General features: G+C 39.6%; 1 protein-coding gene across 4 annotated transcripts in view; it reads left to right on the top strand.

Annotated features, from left to right (window-relative positions):
• Positions 1-18,752, top strand: part of SLC44A1 (solute carrier family 44 member 1) — a 199,009-nt gene that overhangs the window by 49,293 nt on the left and 130,964 nt on the right. For 3 of the 4 annotated variants that reach the window (XM_025888362.2, XM_025888361.2, XM_025888360.2), the window contains exons 2-3: positions 5,553-5,642; positions 15,056-15,198. In XM_025888362.2, coding sequence (XP_025744147.1) covers positions 5,553-5,642; positions 15,056-15,198 — 233 coding nt within the window. The remainder of the gene's footprint in view (positions 1-5,552; positions 5,643-15,055; positions 15,199-18,752) is intronic. The other variant, XM_025888363.2, reaches the window with a different exon arrangement.

The following is an 18,752-nucleotide window of genomic DNA, read 5'->3' as shown; positions in this document are numbered from 1 at the left end:
GTGCACGAGCTCTCTCCCTAAAATAAATAAATAAATCTAAAAAAAAACATGAGATAGAGGTCGGTTGTGGTCTGACTTAGAATTGTTTTTTATGGTCTAGTACTAGTATTATAAATGATAATTTTGCCTTCTAGATTATTAACCTTGTATAAGTAAAAAGACTATATAATGTGAATGTCATTGTACACGTATATTCACACCCTTATCTTTTAAATAAAAAAAAAAACTTTAGGGTGCTTGCGGCTCAGTTGGTTGAGTAGTTGACTCTTGGTTTTGGCGCAGGTCATGATCTGAGGGTCCTGGGATTGAGCCCTGCTTTGGCTCCCTGCTCAGCAGGGAGTCTGCTTGTCTCCCTCTCTCTCTGCCCCTCCCCTCGCTTACATGCTCTCTCTCTCTCTAAGATAAATAAAATAAATAAATAAATAATAAAACTTTATTATGGAAGTTTCAAACTAATTTTATCCATTTTTGGAAATCTTTGTTTCTCTGAGTACATTGAAATTTGTCTGGTATTTTATTCTTTAAGTCTGAAGAATTTTTTAAAACTTTTTTATAGTTGAGGTTTGCTAATAAATTCTTAGATTTTGTTTGGAAATGTATTTCTGAGAAACATTTTTTTGGGGGGTATAGAATTCTGGGTTAATAGTGTTGGTTGTTTTGGCTTTTTTTTTTAAGAGATTTTATTTATTAGAGAATCAGTGGGCTGGGGGAGGGGCAGAGGAAGAAGGAGAAGCAGACTCCCCATTGAGCAGGGAGCCTGACATGGGGCTCGATTCCAGGACTCGGAGATCATGACCTGAGCTGAAGGCAGAAGCCTAACCGACTGAGCCACCCAGGCACCCCTAGTGTATTGGTTGTTTTAAAAACTTTTTTTCAGTAATTTAAAGATGTCATTGCATTGGTTTTTTGCTTTGCGTGGTTTCTGACAAGAAGGTTGTTTAATCTTTGTGCCCCGTCCCCCTCCACTGCCATCAAGATCTCTGTATTTTTGGTTTCCAACAGTTTGAATATAATATGTGTAAGGTGTGTATTGTGTGTATGCACACACGCTTATGTGTGTTGGTTTTATCCTGCTTGGATTCTCTGAGCTTCTTGGATCTGTGCTTTGATTTCTTTTCCTATAAATTTAGTAAATATAGCTGTGCTAATTTTGTTACAATTTTTGGAAAATTCTCAGTCATTATTTCTTCTAACATTTTCTCTGTCTCATTCAGTCTTCTTCTGGGATTCCAATTACACGTATGTTAGACCATTTGATATTGCCCTATAGTTCTTGGATGCTTGGTTGTGGGTTTTTTATTTTTTTTACTCTTTTTTTCCCTTGTGTTTCACTGTTGGTAATTTCTATTGACCTATCCTTGAGTTTATTGATTCTATCCTTGAGTTTATTGATTCTTTCCTCAGCTGTGTTTAGTCTATTGATGAGGCTGACAAAGGCGTTCTTCATCTTGTTACCATGTTTTTTATTTTTAGCATTGCCTTAACTCTTACAGTGTCCATCTCTCTGCTTGAGTTTGAGGTCTCAGGTTTCAGAAATAGATTTTTCACTTATTTTCTCTGAACCTTGGTTTTCTCTTTTACAAAATAGAAAAATCAGGAATATATAATAATGACTCAGAATTGTTTTGAGGATCAAATGTGATCCATTGGGCTCATCCGTACCTCTCCCTTCCCTCGGTCTCAATCACTGTCACTAAGGGTTGCATGGTATGATAACTTTGACCCTATTTAATTCCTAAATTGAAAGATTCTGTGAAGGGGAAGGGAGCTAACATTTACTGGCAGCTTGTATTAATCTGTAGAATTTGAGAAAGGGATAAAAATCACATTTAACAAGTGCTTTTGTAAAACATTTTACTTTTGCCGGGTCTGTGTGGATTTTAATTGGAAGAAACAGACAGCATTAAATCCAGTTGCCACTTGGTTAAATCTGTTAAAGAAGCATTAAAATTTTTCAACTGTTGGGTTTCTTGACTGGCTTGAGAAATGTCATGGCTCATAAAACATCTCACTCTCTTTCTCTGTGCATATAGGATTTTAAATAATTGGATTGGCTCCCAAATTTTGTATTGTGAGGAAAAACTAGTGGAGTTTTTTGCTCCTTACTGACTGGTACAAATAAATGATATTCTCATTGGATTTGGCTTTGTAGTCACAGACCTGGATTCAAATTCTGGTTGCACAGCTGTAAAATCTTGGGCTGATTATTTAACTGTTGTGCTTGAGGGGTTTTGTTGTTGTTGTTTTTTATCTGTGAAATAAGGATACCTACATTAGCTGTTTTGAAGACATAATGTATGTAAAGAAGACATCAAGTATGTAAAGCTTTGGGTATAGCGCCTACTTAACAGTGATCAATGACTGATAGCATTAAGAATAGGAGCTAAAATGAAAATATGCCACTGTTAAGTCAAATTTTAGGGGCGCCTGGGTGGCTCAGTTGGTTAAACGACTGCCTTCGGCTCAGGTCATGATCCTGGAGTCCCGGGATCGAGTCCCGCATCGGGCTCCCTGCTCAGCAGGGTGTCTGCTTCTCCCTTGGACCCTCCCCCCTCTCATGCTCTCTCTTCTCTATCTCATTCTCTCTCTCAAATAAATAAATAAAATCTTTAAAAAAAAAATTTTAGTAAAGAGAGTGGGAAAGGCAAGTTTAATATTCTTTTTTTTTTAAGGTTTTATTTATTTGACAGATATAGTGAGAGCAGGAACACAGGCAAGGAGAGTGGGAGAGGGAGAAGCAGGCCTCCCACCAAGCAGGGAGGTCGATGTGGGGCTCGATCCCAGGACCCTGGGATCATGACCTGAGCCGAAGGCAGATGCTTAATGACTGGGCCACCCAGGCGCCCTATCACTGTTTTTTTTATATGTAACCCCTATCCTTTTTCCACTTCTCATTCCCAGTGAAAGGTTTTTTATATATTTGGTTAGAAGTGGCCCACAGTAAGTTGAATTGAATTGTTGAGATGTTGAATCTTTGTGTTTCTGGTCAAGAATGAAATCCCACTTTCTTTATGTTTGGGTGAAAATTTAAGCATTAAAAGCGGACTGTTGGTCTAAGGTAAAACTACTAAGACAATAGTTGTGGATAAATAAACTCAATCAGTTTATTTATCCCCCGCGACAGTTTAAAATAAACAAATATAGTATTTTAAAGTAGCTGTTGCTCTGGAAATTACCTTAGAGTAAATATAATGAATTTCAAAGAGGTGTCCAAATTCTGTGTTTGTAAGTAATTTTACTGTAATGGGTATTACTCAAGATTGAAATTACTTAATACAAAGAAACATTCTTTATTCATACTGTGAGCAACTATCTTCCAAAACACAGACCACAATACAGGCATTCTTACTTGAATAATACAAGGAATAATGTTAAATTATTTTTGTAGCGCTTTCTTTTTTTTGGTCATAATAAAAATTTTCACAAAACTGTCTTCCTGATCACAGATTTTTAGAGTTGGAAGGAACCTAAGAGATCCAATCTAACTCCTTCCTGCCACCCAGAGAGAGGAAGCAATTTATCTAAAGTCGTGTAGCTAGCTAATGACAGAACCAGGGAGAGAACAGAGCCCTTTATCCATTTTCCAAAGTGTTACATTCCTCTGGAACAAACTGCCTACTCACTCTTGGTTTTTTAATGCTAGTTAGAGTCTTGGGGTAAGGTTTTTCCCCATGACTCACTACTGCTCTTTTGTTTTCTTGTGTGGGTGTCTGGGAGCAAGCTTTCAAGGGTGGCGGGTTTTTTTGTTGAACAATTCAACAGTGTAAGGCACTAAACAAGGAAAAAGCATTTGTCTGGTTAACATGTGAGGGATCAGGAAAGAAGGGTTGTAGCTCAGACTCTCTGCCCTCAACGTTGATAGGCAGGTATTTTAAAGTTGAGTTTCCTAACCTGGGGTCTGGATTCCCTAAGGTTTTATGAGAATTATGCAAATAGATGCATAACTCCCAAGACGATGTTTACTTTTCATCAGGTTATCAAAGAGTACATAGCTAAAAACTTTTTTTTTAAAGGAAGTAAAGCTAATAAGCAAACCTGAGAACCAGCTCCTCACTCTTGCACTCTAAATACTAGTATTTAGTATTTAGTATTAGTATATCTAGTATTGGAGGGCTCTGTATTATCTCCACCTGCCTTCTGCTTGTGTGCGCTTTCCTGCAGATAAGCCTTCCCAGATGGCTTCCTGATCTTGTCATGGAAGCCATTGGAGGCCACACCCTTCTTCTTTTTCTTCTTTTTTTAAAAGATTTTATTTATTAATTTGACAGAGAGAGAAATACAGCGAGAGAGGGAAACACAAACAGGGGCAGAGGCAGAGGGAGAAGCAGGCTTCCTGCTGAGCAGGGAACCAGATGCGGGGCTCGATCCCAGGACACTGGGATCATGACCTGAGCCAAAGGCAGAGGCTTAACGACTGAGCCACCCAGGCACCTGCACACCCATCTTCTTACAGGAACTTTTCCCATAGGTTTCCCGAGACTACCATCTCTCTCCCTTCTCGGTTTATCGTTTTCAGTGGAGGCTGTGATGCTCTGGGATTTTTGTTCATTAGAAAGCTTAGGAGTGTTATTTCAGTTACATTCTGTTTAAAAGGAATTTGTAAGATGATTCAAAAACCAAAGACTGTTTGCTATAAGAAAGAAAAATACAATCATGATTCCAATCAATACTTTGCAAATTCACTTTTAGAATGCCTCTAGTTCTTTAGTTAGGGAATCTCTGTTTGATCTAGAAACTCTTTAAACTTTCCAGAAACAGAGTAAAGATCCATGGATGATAGTTTAGGAGTTACCCAGATCAGTCTGTAAAAATGTTTTAATTTAGTTTTTCCTTCCTGAATCTTATTAGATATAAAAGAAACTACCCCCAAATAGGAGTTCATTTTAATGGGCTTTCTTCCTAGAAGAGAACACATGTAAAGCACATTCTAAATTTGTTAATCTAGCATCTGGACACACAAAGAGAAAGCTACCACTAAGATCGAAGTTGGAAGAATTTGTTCTTTTTTTATTTTATTTATTTATTTTAAGCAGGCTCTCCACCCAATATGGAGCCCAACGTGGGGCTTGAATTCACAAACCCGAGATTAAAACCTGAGCTGATTACAAGAGTCAGGCACTTAATCTACTGAGCCACCCAGGCACCCCTGTTTATTAATTTTAAAAAGCTCACACTGAGTACATACCTCGAATCCTCCCGTGTCATGGTAGATGCCGGGAAATGAGAAGAGGTCTCTTCCCTTGTGAAGCTCATGCTCTTCTGGTGACACAGCTCAACACGTTCCAATTCAGCATGCTAAATACCGTAATAGAGGTACCAAAAAAAAAAAAAAAAAAAAGCATTGCAGTCGGTACTCTGCATGGGACAGGGAGAACGGTGGGAGTTAGGGAAGACATCCCAGAAAGGTGGCACATATTCGAGTTTTGTCTTAAAAGTTTCAGTAAGAAACATGTCCAGCAAGAAGGAATCTAGGAGTAAGTGATATGTTTGTGCCTTCCTTATTTTAACTAAGTTTAACACTCGCCACTCTGTTACTTTGTCTTTTCCATTAGAGCTCTAAACGGGAATGGAAGCCGCTGGAGGACCGTAGCTGTACAGATGTGCCATGGTTGCTGCTTTTTATCCTCTTCTGCATTGGGATGGTAAGGATCCTCTCACAGAGCATCAGACCCCGGCAAACTCATGATCCAGGGGAATGATGCGGAATTGGCTTAAAGACGGAGCTTGTTATTTATTTATATTTAACCCCTCCTGAAGTGCTTCTAACTGGAGGTCCTGGGAGACCATCAAAGCTGGTTATTTTTGTACCATGCACTTCATTGGTATTTGGTACCCCTTGATACATGAGATAAAATTAAGAGCATTGGAACTCTGTCTCTTGTCCTAGGTCATTTAAGAAAGCCAGACCATTCGACATGAATGTCTTTGAATTGTGATCTTGATGGAGTGTTGAGCGGAGCACTGACCCAAGTCCTGAGCATGTATCCAACCCAGTCCCACAAACCTGATGGTTATTTTTGCAGCAGTGTTCTCCTGGGGGATTTGGTGTTCCTTTATATACAATTAGAGTTTGTGCTAGAGGATGTCTACAGTGTTTCCAAATCTGACATCTTTTAGTTCTTCCTCCAGGGGAGGCTGGTTGCTCCCTCCTTCTGCCTATACTAGCCTCTCCCCACCCCACCCCACCCCCACCCCCAACCACACTGTGTCTGCTCTAAAGAGTGGCATCTCTCCATCAGAGATCAGGGACTTGGTGATTTTCCACTGGGTGTAGAGGATGAAGGAGCAGAGCCCCTGGTGCAGTGTCGGTAGGGGTGGGGGGGTTGCTTTTTCAAACCACGTCCCCACCCTGTCCTGCAGGATTTCTGGCGCAGGCTTCAGGAACTTTAGAGCCACTGCTGGTGTGCTGGGCTGGGGGGGTGGGGGAAAGGATGACAACAGTGCTTTTAAAGCTCAGTGATGTTGAGAGCCAGAGTCAGAATGGGCTTGGAAATCCTCCCCTGGTTCATCCCCCTCATTCTACATATGAAAAGCATCCAACCCAGAGATGGAAATGACCATGCCAAGGCCACACTGTTAGTTCATGGGAGAGCTGGTCACAGACCTGCTCTCCTCATTTCCAGGCTGGTACTCTCTTCTGCCCGCTCCTTTCCGCTTCCTCAAGGGGACTCTGCAGACGGGTATTATGCTCTCTTTCTTAGTCTTCACAACCAAAACACAAATACACTACCTCTAGCAGCCTTTTTTCACAAATGTATGAGTGTTTTTAAGCCCCATACCTCTTGTAGGGCTTCTTTAAGGCTAATCTTACTCTATGTCCTCTGCAACTGCACGCCTCTCAAATGCCATTTGCAAACCACAGAACCACCCTAATCCTGACGAATAGGCATAATTGCAGTTTGTCATGGTCCCTACTGGTTATGTACCTGAAGAAAGGAAAAGAAAGCAGCCGACTTTAAAGAGATATCATAAATCAAATAAAATGAGGAGTATTCATTTTAAAGATAAGGACAGCTCAGTTTCATGAAAGCTAAGATATTTAGAAAACATCAGAATACCCATTTCCTCACTTAGGACTTTGAAGATGTTGTTGAAGAGTCTACTTAGTTTAATGGAGTAGCTTCTGAAATGCGGTGTGTGTGCCAAGTGTGGGAAAGATTTTTTTTCCTAACAGAATTAGCACAACCTCTCCCTACTCCCTGAATTATCCTGGAGACAGACGGCAGCTGACCTTTCAAAATTATGTTTATAAAAACATGTACCTGCCATTCCAGGTGCTTTTGATTTTCTGTGATAAAATAGCTCAGGAAAGTGCAGTCATTAATGTTGATAGGCTGATTTAGGAGTAACTTAGAATAAGGAGCTATTTGTTTACTGACACATTTTAATGCAATGGTAATTAATATAATGTTGATTTCAGTGCCATGGCAATTAAGACCCACTGTGTGACTTTTAAATATAGGCATAGTGGTATTTGTTTTAGAATTTTTTTTTTAAATGGATTACCCTCGTGGAGTTGAGTTGACCTCACATTTTGCCATGTGGAAACTGGAGGAATTTCCAAGTTCTGTTGCCTACCATACGGACACAGCAGTAGAGCAGTTTTTTGTCTTCTGTGTATTTGTTTTGTATGGTTTTTAAAAGTTTTTTTCTTTAGGATTTCATTCTGAGGTATGTTTCAGAGAAACATTCATCTCACGTTTGTTGAGCATTATCCTATGCTTGATGCTTTTGTTTGTATTCATCTCATTAAATTCTCCCAGTTACCTTATGAAATAGGTTTTCTCCCCAGCTTACAAACAAGGTGTAACAAGGGTAAATATTAGCTTGTCTAAGAATAGAATACTGGTAATATGTGGCAAAGGTAGAATAGGAACTGGAATACTCTTTTAACCTAGTGGCCAGGTGTCTGCTTCTTTCTGTCATCTCATGGCCAAATAGTCAAGCTAAATCTTTATTCACTGTCCTTACTTGCAGTTCTTTGCTCATTCCTTGATATCTATGCTTTGAAATAAAAATTTTAAGATCTTGTCTTATTTCATTCATCTCTAGCATTATATCTTTTTATTTACTCATGTTCACCTCTTCATAAATATTTGTACTTCTGTTTCCTCCCTTACGTTCCAGGTTTTTCCATGCTTGCCTTGTCTAGAACTTAGGGTATTTTTCAAAGCAAATTGCTGACAGCCTTCTTGAGAGCTGTCATCTTCCACATTTGAACTTTTATCAATATTCTGAAATTATTGGACATACATTTACTGTTCTAAAAAAAATTGCATGTAGCATTGTACTTCTAAATTTCTGTTTTCCATTAAAGTAGCAGTCAAGTTGTTCTCCTACTGGACTAGTTGATTACATATCAGAATCAGCTGGGATTTAAAAATACTCTTTCCCGGGTTCCTCCTCTGATTCTGACTTAATCTCTGTTTCCAATGTTCAGTCAGGGTTGAGACTACTGTTTTAGGTGCCAATAAACCACTGAAGAGTTTTCTATTCTTTTTTCTTTTTTTCTTTCTTTCTTTCTTTCTCTTTCTTTCTAGAAGAGGAAGAATGGGGGAGGGGCAAAGGGGGGGAGGGAAAGAGAATCTTAAGCAGGCTCCACACCCAGCAAGGAGCCTAACATGGAGCTTAATCTCACGACCCTGAGATCATGACCTGAGAGGAAATCAAGAGTCGGACGCTTAACCGACTGAGCCGCCCAGGCGCCCCAACCACTGAAGGATTGTGAGCAAGAAATGATGTGACCAGTCTTATTAGAAAGATGGCCCTGGTAGCCAGTGTTACAGATGGCTTATAAAACCTTATGAAGAGGGACCTCTATGGAGGCTGATGGAATAGTCCAGTAACCTGTGGAAAACCTGAAGTAAGGTAGTGATAAAGGAGAGAAGGGAGTATCATCAACGTTGAGGACAACAGCGAGGCAGAGTAAGGATAACTAAGAGGTACTTTTTTTTTTTTTTTTTTTTGACAGAGAGACACAGCGAGAGCAGGGGGAGTGGGAGAGGGAGAAGCAGGCTTCCCGCGGAGCAGGGAGCCCGATGTGGGACTCGATCCCAGGACCCTGGGATCACGACCTGAGCCGAAGGCAGACGCTTAACGACTGAGCCACCCAGGCGCCCTAACTAAGAGGTTCTTGTATGAAGGGATCAGGGTAGGGTTTTTCAGGTCAACTCTGACTGCAGCTTGTAGGTTCTAAACCACAATTTCTGTATACATGAAGGAACAAGAATGAGATGGATCAACAAAGCACTATATTAGCCAGACAGTCACCTGATTATATCCAGTAAAGAGCTCCTTGGTAAAAACGACTTAGAGAATGAAGCTTAGGCCATGTGGCCTGAAGGTCCTTCCCATGTTGGGCAGTGTGACTTCATTCTGTCTCGGGGAAAGAGAGGTATGAGTGAGAAGAGAGAAGAGAGAAGAGATCCATCTGGACCCTCTCTGCCCAGATCAGCTTACCACAGAAAGGCAGGAAAGAGGTGACTGCTTGGCCCTAATAGGAGTGCTCACCATGGACACTGGTGACGCCCTACAACGTACCCCTGATACTGAGCGCTGCTTACTCTGGACTCGAGACTGTCCTGCATGTGACACGGAAACGTTTAAATTTCACAGCTATACAGTGAAGTTGATGTTACTGTTAACATCATTCTCATTTTACAGATAAGAAAACAGAGGCACAGGGCTATGTTCAATAACTTGTCTAGGTTACACAGTGGCAGGATTGGGCCGGGAAGAGAAGAGGTCTAGAAGGCAAGTCCTCAAGAGGTAGTCCCTCCTTTGTTGCCTGGAACTGGGAACAATAGGAAAGTTGTTGTTTAGAACATGGACACAGTAACCTCACCTGCCAGGAAAATGTGGTCTCATCAGTAGTTCAGATTCTGAGCAAACAGGTTAGCATCCTTGCTTCCTCCGGTGCAGTTAGGAAGCGAGAATGATGGCTAGAAGTGTGGAGCGGGGAGACTGAGGAGTCTGCTCACTCTGTACCTTACATGTGCGGCCTGGTAAGGAACGATATACAAAGGCAGACAGGGTAGATGCAGGAAAGGGAAGTGGCTTGAGGAAATGTGGAATGAGAAGATGAGTTTGGGAGAAGTAGGGTGTGGGTAAAGATAGCAGTGGGAAATGCAGAGTTGGGAGTTTTGGAGAATGATCTGGACTAGAGCCGGGAGTAGGAGACGACACTGAATACGTTGTCCCTTCAGACTGCTTCAAGGACCTTTTTTATTTTATAGCCTTAGTATAGTTCCCAGAGCATAGTGTTTCTACCTCATTAACTGTTGTTGAGCATGCAGCACAAAGTGAAAGACTCAAAGACTCACTGCAGTATTTAGTCCCCTCTGTGTGATGGGTCTGAGCTCTGGCAGGATCCTAGAATAGGAAGAAGAGCACGCCAAAAATTACCCTAAGGTTACCTGATCCAAATACCTACCTACTTTCTGTTAAATCCTTTGTTTTTTTCCTTTTTAAAAAAAATTATGGTAAAATATATATAACATAAAATTTGCCATTTTAACTATTTTTAAATAGTTTGAATTAATTTACTTTTAATCCACTCTTGTTTTTGTACTCTTGGTCACCGTGCTGGACTAAATGGGTTTATCCTTCTTCCTGCAAGTATAGTCTGAAACATTTTACTCTCTGTCTGCTTTCCCTTAGGATCATAAAATTTGGGAAGAGGAAAGGGCTTTAGAGATTAATCTAGTTCAAGCCTTGTGACAGGTAAGGAAACTGAGGCTCAGAATTTAAAGTGACTTCCCCACGATCATAAGGAGTATTTGCGGCAGAGCCGGGTTCAGTTCCTAGCATTCCTTGTCCGTGTGTTTTATTTCTTCTTTGCATTGTTCAAGCTGCTCATGCAACTGAGCCTCTCTGATCTTGCTTTCTCACACCTCATTATTTTCTAATCTTTTGAGAACATTTCAGTTCTTTCAGGGTAAACTTTATGTCTTATAACCCTTTCATACCCTGCATGACATCTTGGGTTTGATGATGCTCGGTAAATGCTTATTGAGAGGCATCTTCGAGACTTCCAGTCATTTTTGCTTATTGCTTCTTTCTTCTTTCTTAGAGTAATACATCCTATTAAACTTTAAAGAAATCTGGCAGATTGGGGAAAATTTTTAAATTTTTTGTTTGTTTGTATAAATATTAGCTCTGCATCAGACATTCTTATCCTGTCTGCTGGGTCCTAATAGCCTTTCATGTCTCAGGGTTCTAAGAAGAGGAGAAACAGAAGCCAAATGTTACTTCAAGGTTTGACAAATTAGTTATTACGAGATTGAATGCAAGCTTTGGTTGAGTTTAGGGATAGAGGTATAGGATTAGGTATAGAGCTAGAGGAAGTAGTATTTGAGGAAAAATGAGTCTGGGCATATTTTTTTTAATCCCTGGGAGAGAGCTCTAAGTGTAAGTCTTTTTTTTTTTTTTTTTGCCCATCTTTCTATTTTGAAACATTTTGCCATATTCATATTTTAGCCCCACCTGCCACACACGTTTTTGTTGACTGTTTTTTTTCCACCCCCAAAGCCAAAACTAAGGCCTTCTGCCTTGCTCAGCTGCATGTTAAGTCTCCAGGTTTGAAATTCAAACATGCTTGTGAAATAAAATATGTCCCTTCCTTTGACTAATAGTGAATGAAACTAAGCAAATCCTCCTTCTTGCGTTGAACGAGTAAGCACAGTTTGTTAATTAGCAAATTGCCTTTTTCCCACTTAGGCAATGGATACTTCCTAGTTTGCCAGATCCAGCTTGGGATCCGCCAGTGTATGCCTTGGTCTGATTTGAGTCACCTCCTCTTTGTGATTAGATTTGTCTGCTCTTCCCGTCTCAAAAGAGCAGTTCTGCAAGGACTTCAGTAACTCAGTCCTTTTAAGATTTTAGCAGTGGTTCTCTTCCTTAGTAACAGGCTTACTTTCTCTGCAGTGATTGCTCTCTACTATAGGCATATAAAAGCTTTCCTCATCCCCCTTATCATTTGCCTCATTAATATGATTTCCTTCTCTTGAATGCGTCTTCCTCTCCCCGCTTAGAGCCATTAAATTATTGAGTGCATTCTGTAAAGTTTCTTGCATCCTATTTTAATTTCATGTACCACATTTTTTTCTCATCTGAAACTATATTGCTTCCCGCATTTGGATTTCAGAATGTGTGTGTGTGTGTGTGTGTTTTAAAGGCAATTGTATTTTTAATTATATTTGGCCTAGTTCCCCATTGTCAGTACTTGTACCATATGGGAAGTCCCTGGGATAACAGTCATGGTTTCTTCCTATCTTATTAGCTTACTTATTCTCCTTCCTTTCTCCCCTGCAGCTTCTCACCCTCTCTTCTCTAATGCCTTTGGAAGCTACTAAGAAGTTTAAATGGTCTGTGTGAAAATATGTCAGTGTCCCATTTTACCACATATATGTAATGTTTATAATTTATCCTCTGTCTACATCCCAGAGGGATGTGAGGTGCTTATGATTTAAAAAAAAAAAACCCAAACGAACATGTCCAACAGTACTGTTAAAAATAGAAAGGGAAATCAGAAGCCATTTAAAGGAATCTGTAACACAAAGTACTTATCAAACATAAGAAGAACATTTCTATAAAAAGTGAAAGAAGAACATAACCTTTTAATTATGCAAAGGCTTTGCTATTTTAGACTAGTAGTGAAAGAAGATTGTAATTGTGGTCTGAATGTTTCTATGTAGTGACACAATTACTGACAATATTGCTCATTTTCCCCCTAGAAATTTTTGTTCTACAGGAGAGAACTGAAGGAGTTTTTGGTTAGTCCCCAGTTACTGGTGTCAACTTCTTGAGGCTGGCTTTATCCTTCAAATTTCCCACCAACAGCTCCCGTTTCTTATCACCAGCCATGTACCAGACCAGCTAGGGGTTAGAGGGGCATTATTTCATTTAGTCCTCGTCATTAGGCTGTGAAATTGTGAGGGATGAGGAAGAAACACTCTTAAGTCGGTAATTGGATCAAAGTCACATAGGTAGTAAGTGGTAGAGTGAGGGTTTAAATCCAGATCTCTCTGGGTTCCCTTTCTGTTATTCTCTGATTCTTCTTGTTAAAGAACTGTATTGGAAAGGTTAGCCATTAAACCTCCTAACATTTACCTCCACTTCCAGTTTTTGTTCATTGTAGGATTTCCTAATTTGAGGTTCAGCGATATGTTTAAAATGGCATACTGGTTTGCACGTGTGTATGACAGTGTTACACTGTCTTGCATTTTCCATGGAGGAGTCAGGAGAGAGGGAGGGGGCAGAAGGCAAGGGTGAATGGGTGAGTCCGGACCAGCCTCTGCCTAACCCTAGTGCAAGCAGTTAGCTGTTGCTTTGAGGCAGAAGGGTACTAACGTTTTTATGGAAATAGACACTTACATGCATTATTTCACGTAATTCTCACAGTAGCCTTTGTGGTAAGTGGTTTTAGCCTCAATTTATAGACAGGAAAACTGAAGCACAGAGCATTAAGCAGGTTTGTCCAGTGTTGCACAAGTAGAAAATAGAGTCATCAGTATTCCATTGACTTTATCTGACCCCCAAACCTATGGTCTTTTCCTTTACATGTTCTCATTTCTAACAACAATAGTAGCTAATATTTATTGAGCTCTTACACTATGTGCTGAGCAGGATTCTTCCCACTTTACTGGATTATTTCATTTAATCCATACAGCAGTCTTATGGACTACGCACTCACTATGTCCATTTTACAGGTGAGTAAATTGAGGCACAGAGAGTTAAAGTAACCTGGCAAGGATCAGAAGGCACGAGAGTAGCAGATCAGAGATAGTGTCCACTCTGGAGTGGACTTGCTTATAAACTGTAGTTTCAAGCAGTTTCTACTACCTAGAGCCACACTCTCTACTTCCCTCTTCCCCCACCTCACTTTCCTTACCTGCAAGATAAAACTAGAGGGGTTATTTAGAAAAAAGAGTTTGTTTGCTTTTTTAGGAAAGTATGTTTAAGAGGGAAATACTCTCCTGAGGAACTGCAGTAAGTACTGAGCACTGTGGGCCTGAGATCTAGCTGAGTTGCTTATGTACGTCCTACTCATGAGACTTGGCTAGGATACATTAAACAGTGATAATCTCTGCCTTCATTGGCCACTTCAATAAGGATAATAAAAACTCACCCTTTTAATGACCATGTTGCAAAGTTTTCTAACCCCAGTCTTCCCGCCCAGTTCAGTTTATCAGTAGTGATTGACCTTAATTCTATTCTTATGCCGACTAGCCTGCAGTGAGTATAGGTTGTTACTGCTTTGCCTTGGCCAGTGCGTACTTGACTCAGGAGGCGCGAAGCAGTCCCCAAGCATCTACCATTTATTTGCCTTTGGCACTGTGATGAAGCCTATTCCCATGAAATGAAGTGACCTTTGTGGCACACAGACCCAGGGCCTCACTCTCCTTGAGTCTGCAGTATCAAAAGCATGGTGGTGTTTTATGGCGTAATTCTTCGGCTTGTATGCAGCTTTATTGCAGGAAGGATACAGAAGTGTTGGGTGCACCGAAGTGATAATAATTCAAAACCCACACACCTATTCTTCTTTGAATTTTTTTCTTTCATCTGTTGCTGTTGTCCATTTAACAGAATTCCTTTACAACCAAATAAAAGTAAAGAATGAAACAAGCTGCGTTTGATTTTATGCTCTGATCTTTACTAGCTTCTAGGGCGTTGGGCAACTTATTGAACCCCTCTGGGTCTCAGTTTCCCCATCCTGAGGATTATCGATAATGTCTGGTAAGCACCTGGTTGGAGCCCGGCACAGCGCAGATGGTCAATACAGAGAAGCTGCTATTATTATTATAAAATGCATGGACGATCTTATGATGTAAAAGCTTGAGATTTGTTTTGTTTATGGTAGTAAATAGTGTTTCCCTGTGGACTTCTCTGTGATGCTTCTGTGAAATCCCAGGAAAACAGTAGAATAGTGTTTGCAATAAGGAAAGATAGCTCTTTGTTCCCTTCAACGGACAAAAGAGGCTCATTATCGTATCAAGTAGTGACTGTTGCTATTGAACTGGTTTATTTGTATGTTTTTTCTGTTTTTTTTTTCTAGGGATTTATTTGTGGCTTTTCAGTAGCAACAGGTGCAGCAGCGAGACTAGTGTCAGGATACGACAGCTATGGAAATATCTGTGGGCAGAAAAATGCAAAGTTGGAAGCAATACCAAACAGTGGCATGGACCACACCCATCGGAAGTGAGTAGACTGTTGGCTGAATGAACGCTATGGAAACTTTGAAGGGGGGTAGAAAATCCTGCTTTTCTTACTATTATAAAAATAATATTCAGTAAGATATTATTTTTGTATGACTTCTGTTGGTGGTTTTTTTTTTTAACTGCCCACTAGAATTATTCCTGTTTTTGCTCTAAATGTTTTTGCTCTAAATACGTTTTCCAGGAAATAAAATTAGCTGCCAAGTTAAAATGCACCATCTTGAGGTTTTAATGAGTAAAGGCTTGATTTGAGAGCATTATTCCTATACTCTTTTTTCCCATTAGCCTTTAGGTTGTACACGAAGTTTAACTCTGGAAATAATGTAATTATTTTTTCTTCCTAAGATTGTACTTAATGGGAGACAGGGATGATAATGGATTTTGAAACATTAAAGGTATAATGAAACATTTTGTGATGCATCATTTATAAGTACAGTACACATCAATTTCCAGTTTTTTTTTTTTAAGATTTTTTTATTTATTTGTTTGACACAGAGAGAGAGAGAGAGAGAGACAGTGAGAGAGGGAACATAAGCAGGGGGAGTGGGAGAGGGAGAAGCAGGCTTCCTGCCGAGCTGGGAGCCCAATACGGGGCTTGTTCCCAGGACCCTGGGATCATTACCTGAGCTGACGGCAGACGCTTAACCGACTGAGCCACCCAGGCGCCCCTTCCTGTTTTATAAAAGATAATGTTTTCTTTGTCAGACTTTAAAATTTGTTTTGAGTTCTCAAGCTTCATCTTTTGCATTTTATGAAATTCCTGACTTAATCGCCTTTTTTTTTAAATAAGAGCTATTATTTCATTTTTAATGTCTGTGAGGAAAATGTCATCAAACATATCTTAGGTATGATGTCAGTGTATTTGTCCACACTGTATATTAATGCCCCATCATACTTGATTAGACAAGCTTAATAAATAAAAACAGGTCTTCAGAATTCACCAAACTAATTTTAAAGTAATGGGTTACCCAATTCAGTTAATGAACTTTATAGGAAAAGTCTAAGCAGTGAAAGCTATTTTTAGGCTATAGTTGTCTTAAGAAGCATTTTTCAGGATATAGTAGCTGTATTTATTTTATTTTTTTTTTTAAGATTTTATTTATTTATTTGACAGAGAGAGACACAGAGAGAGAGAGAGGGAACACAAGCAGGGGGAGTGGGAGAGGGAGAAGCAGGCTCCCCGCCAAGCAGGGAGCCTGACACAGGGCTCGATCCCAGGACCCCGGGATCATGACCTGAGCCGAAGGCAGACACTCAATGACTGAGTCACCCAGGTGCTGCATAGTAGCTATATTTATTATTAGTTAAATTTGTTTGTTAAATCAGGGCCCTTTCTGGAAAGTATAAGATTAATTTGATAATTTCACAAACTTGAAGAAATCCAAATAGTCAGTCATATCTCAGAGATATTCCCCCATTGAATGAAGGAATGATGCATTTCAAATACATAAAATTTCAAATAATAATAGTGAATATTTGTGTAGCATATCATAGTTGGCAAGCATATGATAACCATGCTGTGGGGTAGGTGTGGCAGAGGTTTAGAGAGATTGAAGTGATTTTCTCAAAAGTCTGGTTGGTCATTGGAATATCAAACACAGACCATGAGCTCTTCTCTTGATAAGCACCTGTATCCCTTGACAGAAGTGAAAATTGGACTCATAGAAAGTAATTTGGAGGATTTTCATTTATCCCTTTTTTGATTGCTTTATAGAATTAACACAACTTTTAGGCCTTGTGTTATTTCTGATAACAAGACAGCTTATCTATATAGATATATATTTAAACTTTTTCTTTAGAAATAATTTTAGACTCCTAGAAGTTGCAAAAATAGTATAGAATTCCACATCTTTTGTTATTGTAGTACTGTCTGTGCTGTTAAATATGTTTTGACTCTTTAATGCTGGTGACATGTACCAAACATAAAATATTACCATTTAGGTAATTGATGAGATAGGAGGAAAAGTGCTCTCTTCCCAAAGGTCTGTTGTTCACATGAGGTCATACTCATGTTTATGGCTCCCTTTATAAACTTGCTGATGGTTCCAAGCATATTGTCACCATAAGGTTTGTGTTGATGTCACTCTTTACGCTTAACCTTATGGAGGTTCATTTGGTCATTTCTTAATTTCAAATCCTTCTATTTTCTATATACTATATGTTCTATATGCTATATATATATTTATATATATTGGCCTCTTGCAAAGAGAGCCTGCTTCTTATTCCAAAAAAAAGTGGTTACTTTTCCCTGAGTGCTTAGCATAGTTGGGAGCCATTCATGGATTGCTCTAGAGGAAATAGTTTCCCAAGTGTAGCTATACCTCAAGTATGCATGTTTGTTTATTTGTTCGTTTGTTTTTTTACTAAAGATTTTATTTATTTATTCATAAGAGACAGAAAGAGAGAGAGTGAGAGAGAGAGGCAGAGGGAGAAGCAGGCTTCCCACTGATCAGGGAGCCCAATGCGGGACTCAATCCCAGGACCCCGGGATCATGACCTGAGCCGAAGGCAGACGCTCAACCATTTGAGCCACTCAGGCGCCCCGTTTGTTTGTTTTTTTATTGAGAGGGAGAGGGTAAGAGAGAATCTTAAGCAGGCTCCACGCCCAGCATGGAACCTGACCTGGGGCTCGATCTCACAACCCTGAGATCATGACCTGAGCCAAAATCCAGACACTCAACTGACTGTACAACCCAGGGGCCCCTGTTTATTTATTTTGGATCTCTACTTCTTCTTCTTTGCATGTAAACATTTCAGTGCTGACCCATCTAAGTTATTTCTATCTATAAATGGAACATATATATTTTTAATGAATAATACATTTTTGAACATACCTTTCTCAGGTAAGTCTATAAAGAAGGCATAGCGTCCTTGTGTTTGTTACCTTCACTCCATCTTTTTCTTTTTCCTGACAAATGCATTCGTTCCCTCCTTTTTCATTCATTTCCTGATACCTCTTTGTCTTCATTATGAATACTAGGCCCTACCATAGCTATAGAATTTTTTTTATCTGTTTTGTCTGTTGCTGCTTCAGCTTGACCTTGATCACTACTTTCTCCCATTTCTTATCCTCAGTCCCTAGTACCTGATACTTAACTAGGACCTACCTCCGTACATATTTGTTGAATAAGTTAATAAATGAATCCTCTAAAATCTTGAATACAACTAACTCTTTCTTGCTTTCATGAGTATTGTTTTCTCTGTCAGAAAGAAACATTTCTCCCGTTCTTCACGTGGCTAAATTCTACTCATCCCTCAGCCCTCACTATAACTGTTATTTCCCAGAAAGATCTTTTCTGATCTCACAGTTTAAGTCAGGTATTTAAAAATACTTCCTCATAGGGTGCCTGGGTGGCTCAGTTAGTAAAGCATGTGACTCTTGATCTTGGGGTTGTGAGTTCGAGCCCCACGTTGGGTGTTGAGTTTATTAAAAAATAAATAAATGAAAGTAAATAAAAATATTCTCATGGTTTCCTATCATATGTGTAATTATTTATTTTGTGATTATTTGTTAAATGTGTCTTCTAAGTTCTGTGA

The sequence above is a fragment of the Callorhinus ursinus genome, unplaced genomic scaffold (genome assembly GCF_003265705.2).
Source record: "Callorhinus ursinus isolate GAN/ISIS: 27379988/994484 unplaced genomic scaffold, GSC_fseal_2.0 scaffold24, whole genome shotgun sequence".
NCBI lineage: Eukaryota > Metazoa > Chordata > Mammalia > Carnivora > Otariidae > Callorhinus > Callorhinus ursinus.
This window is presented reverse-complemented; position numbering and strand designations above follow the sequence as displayed.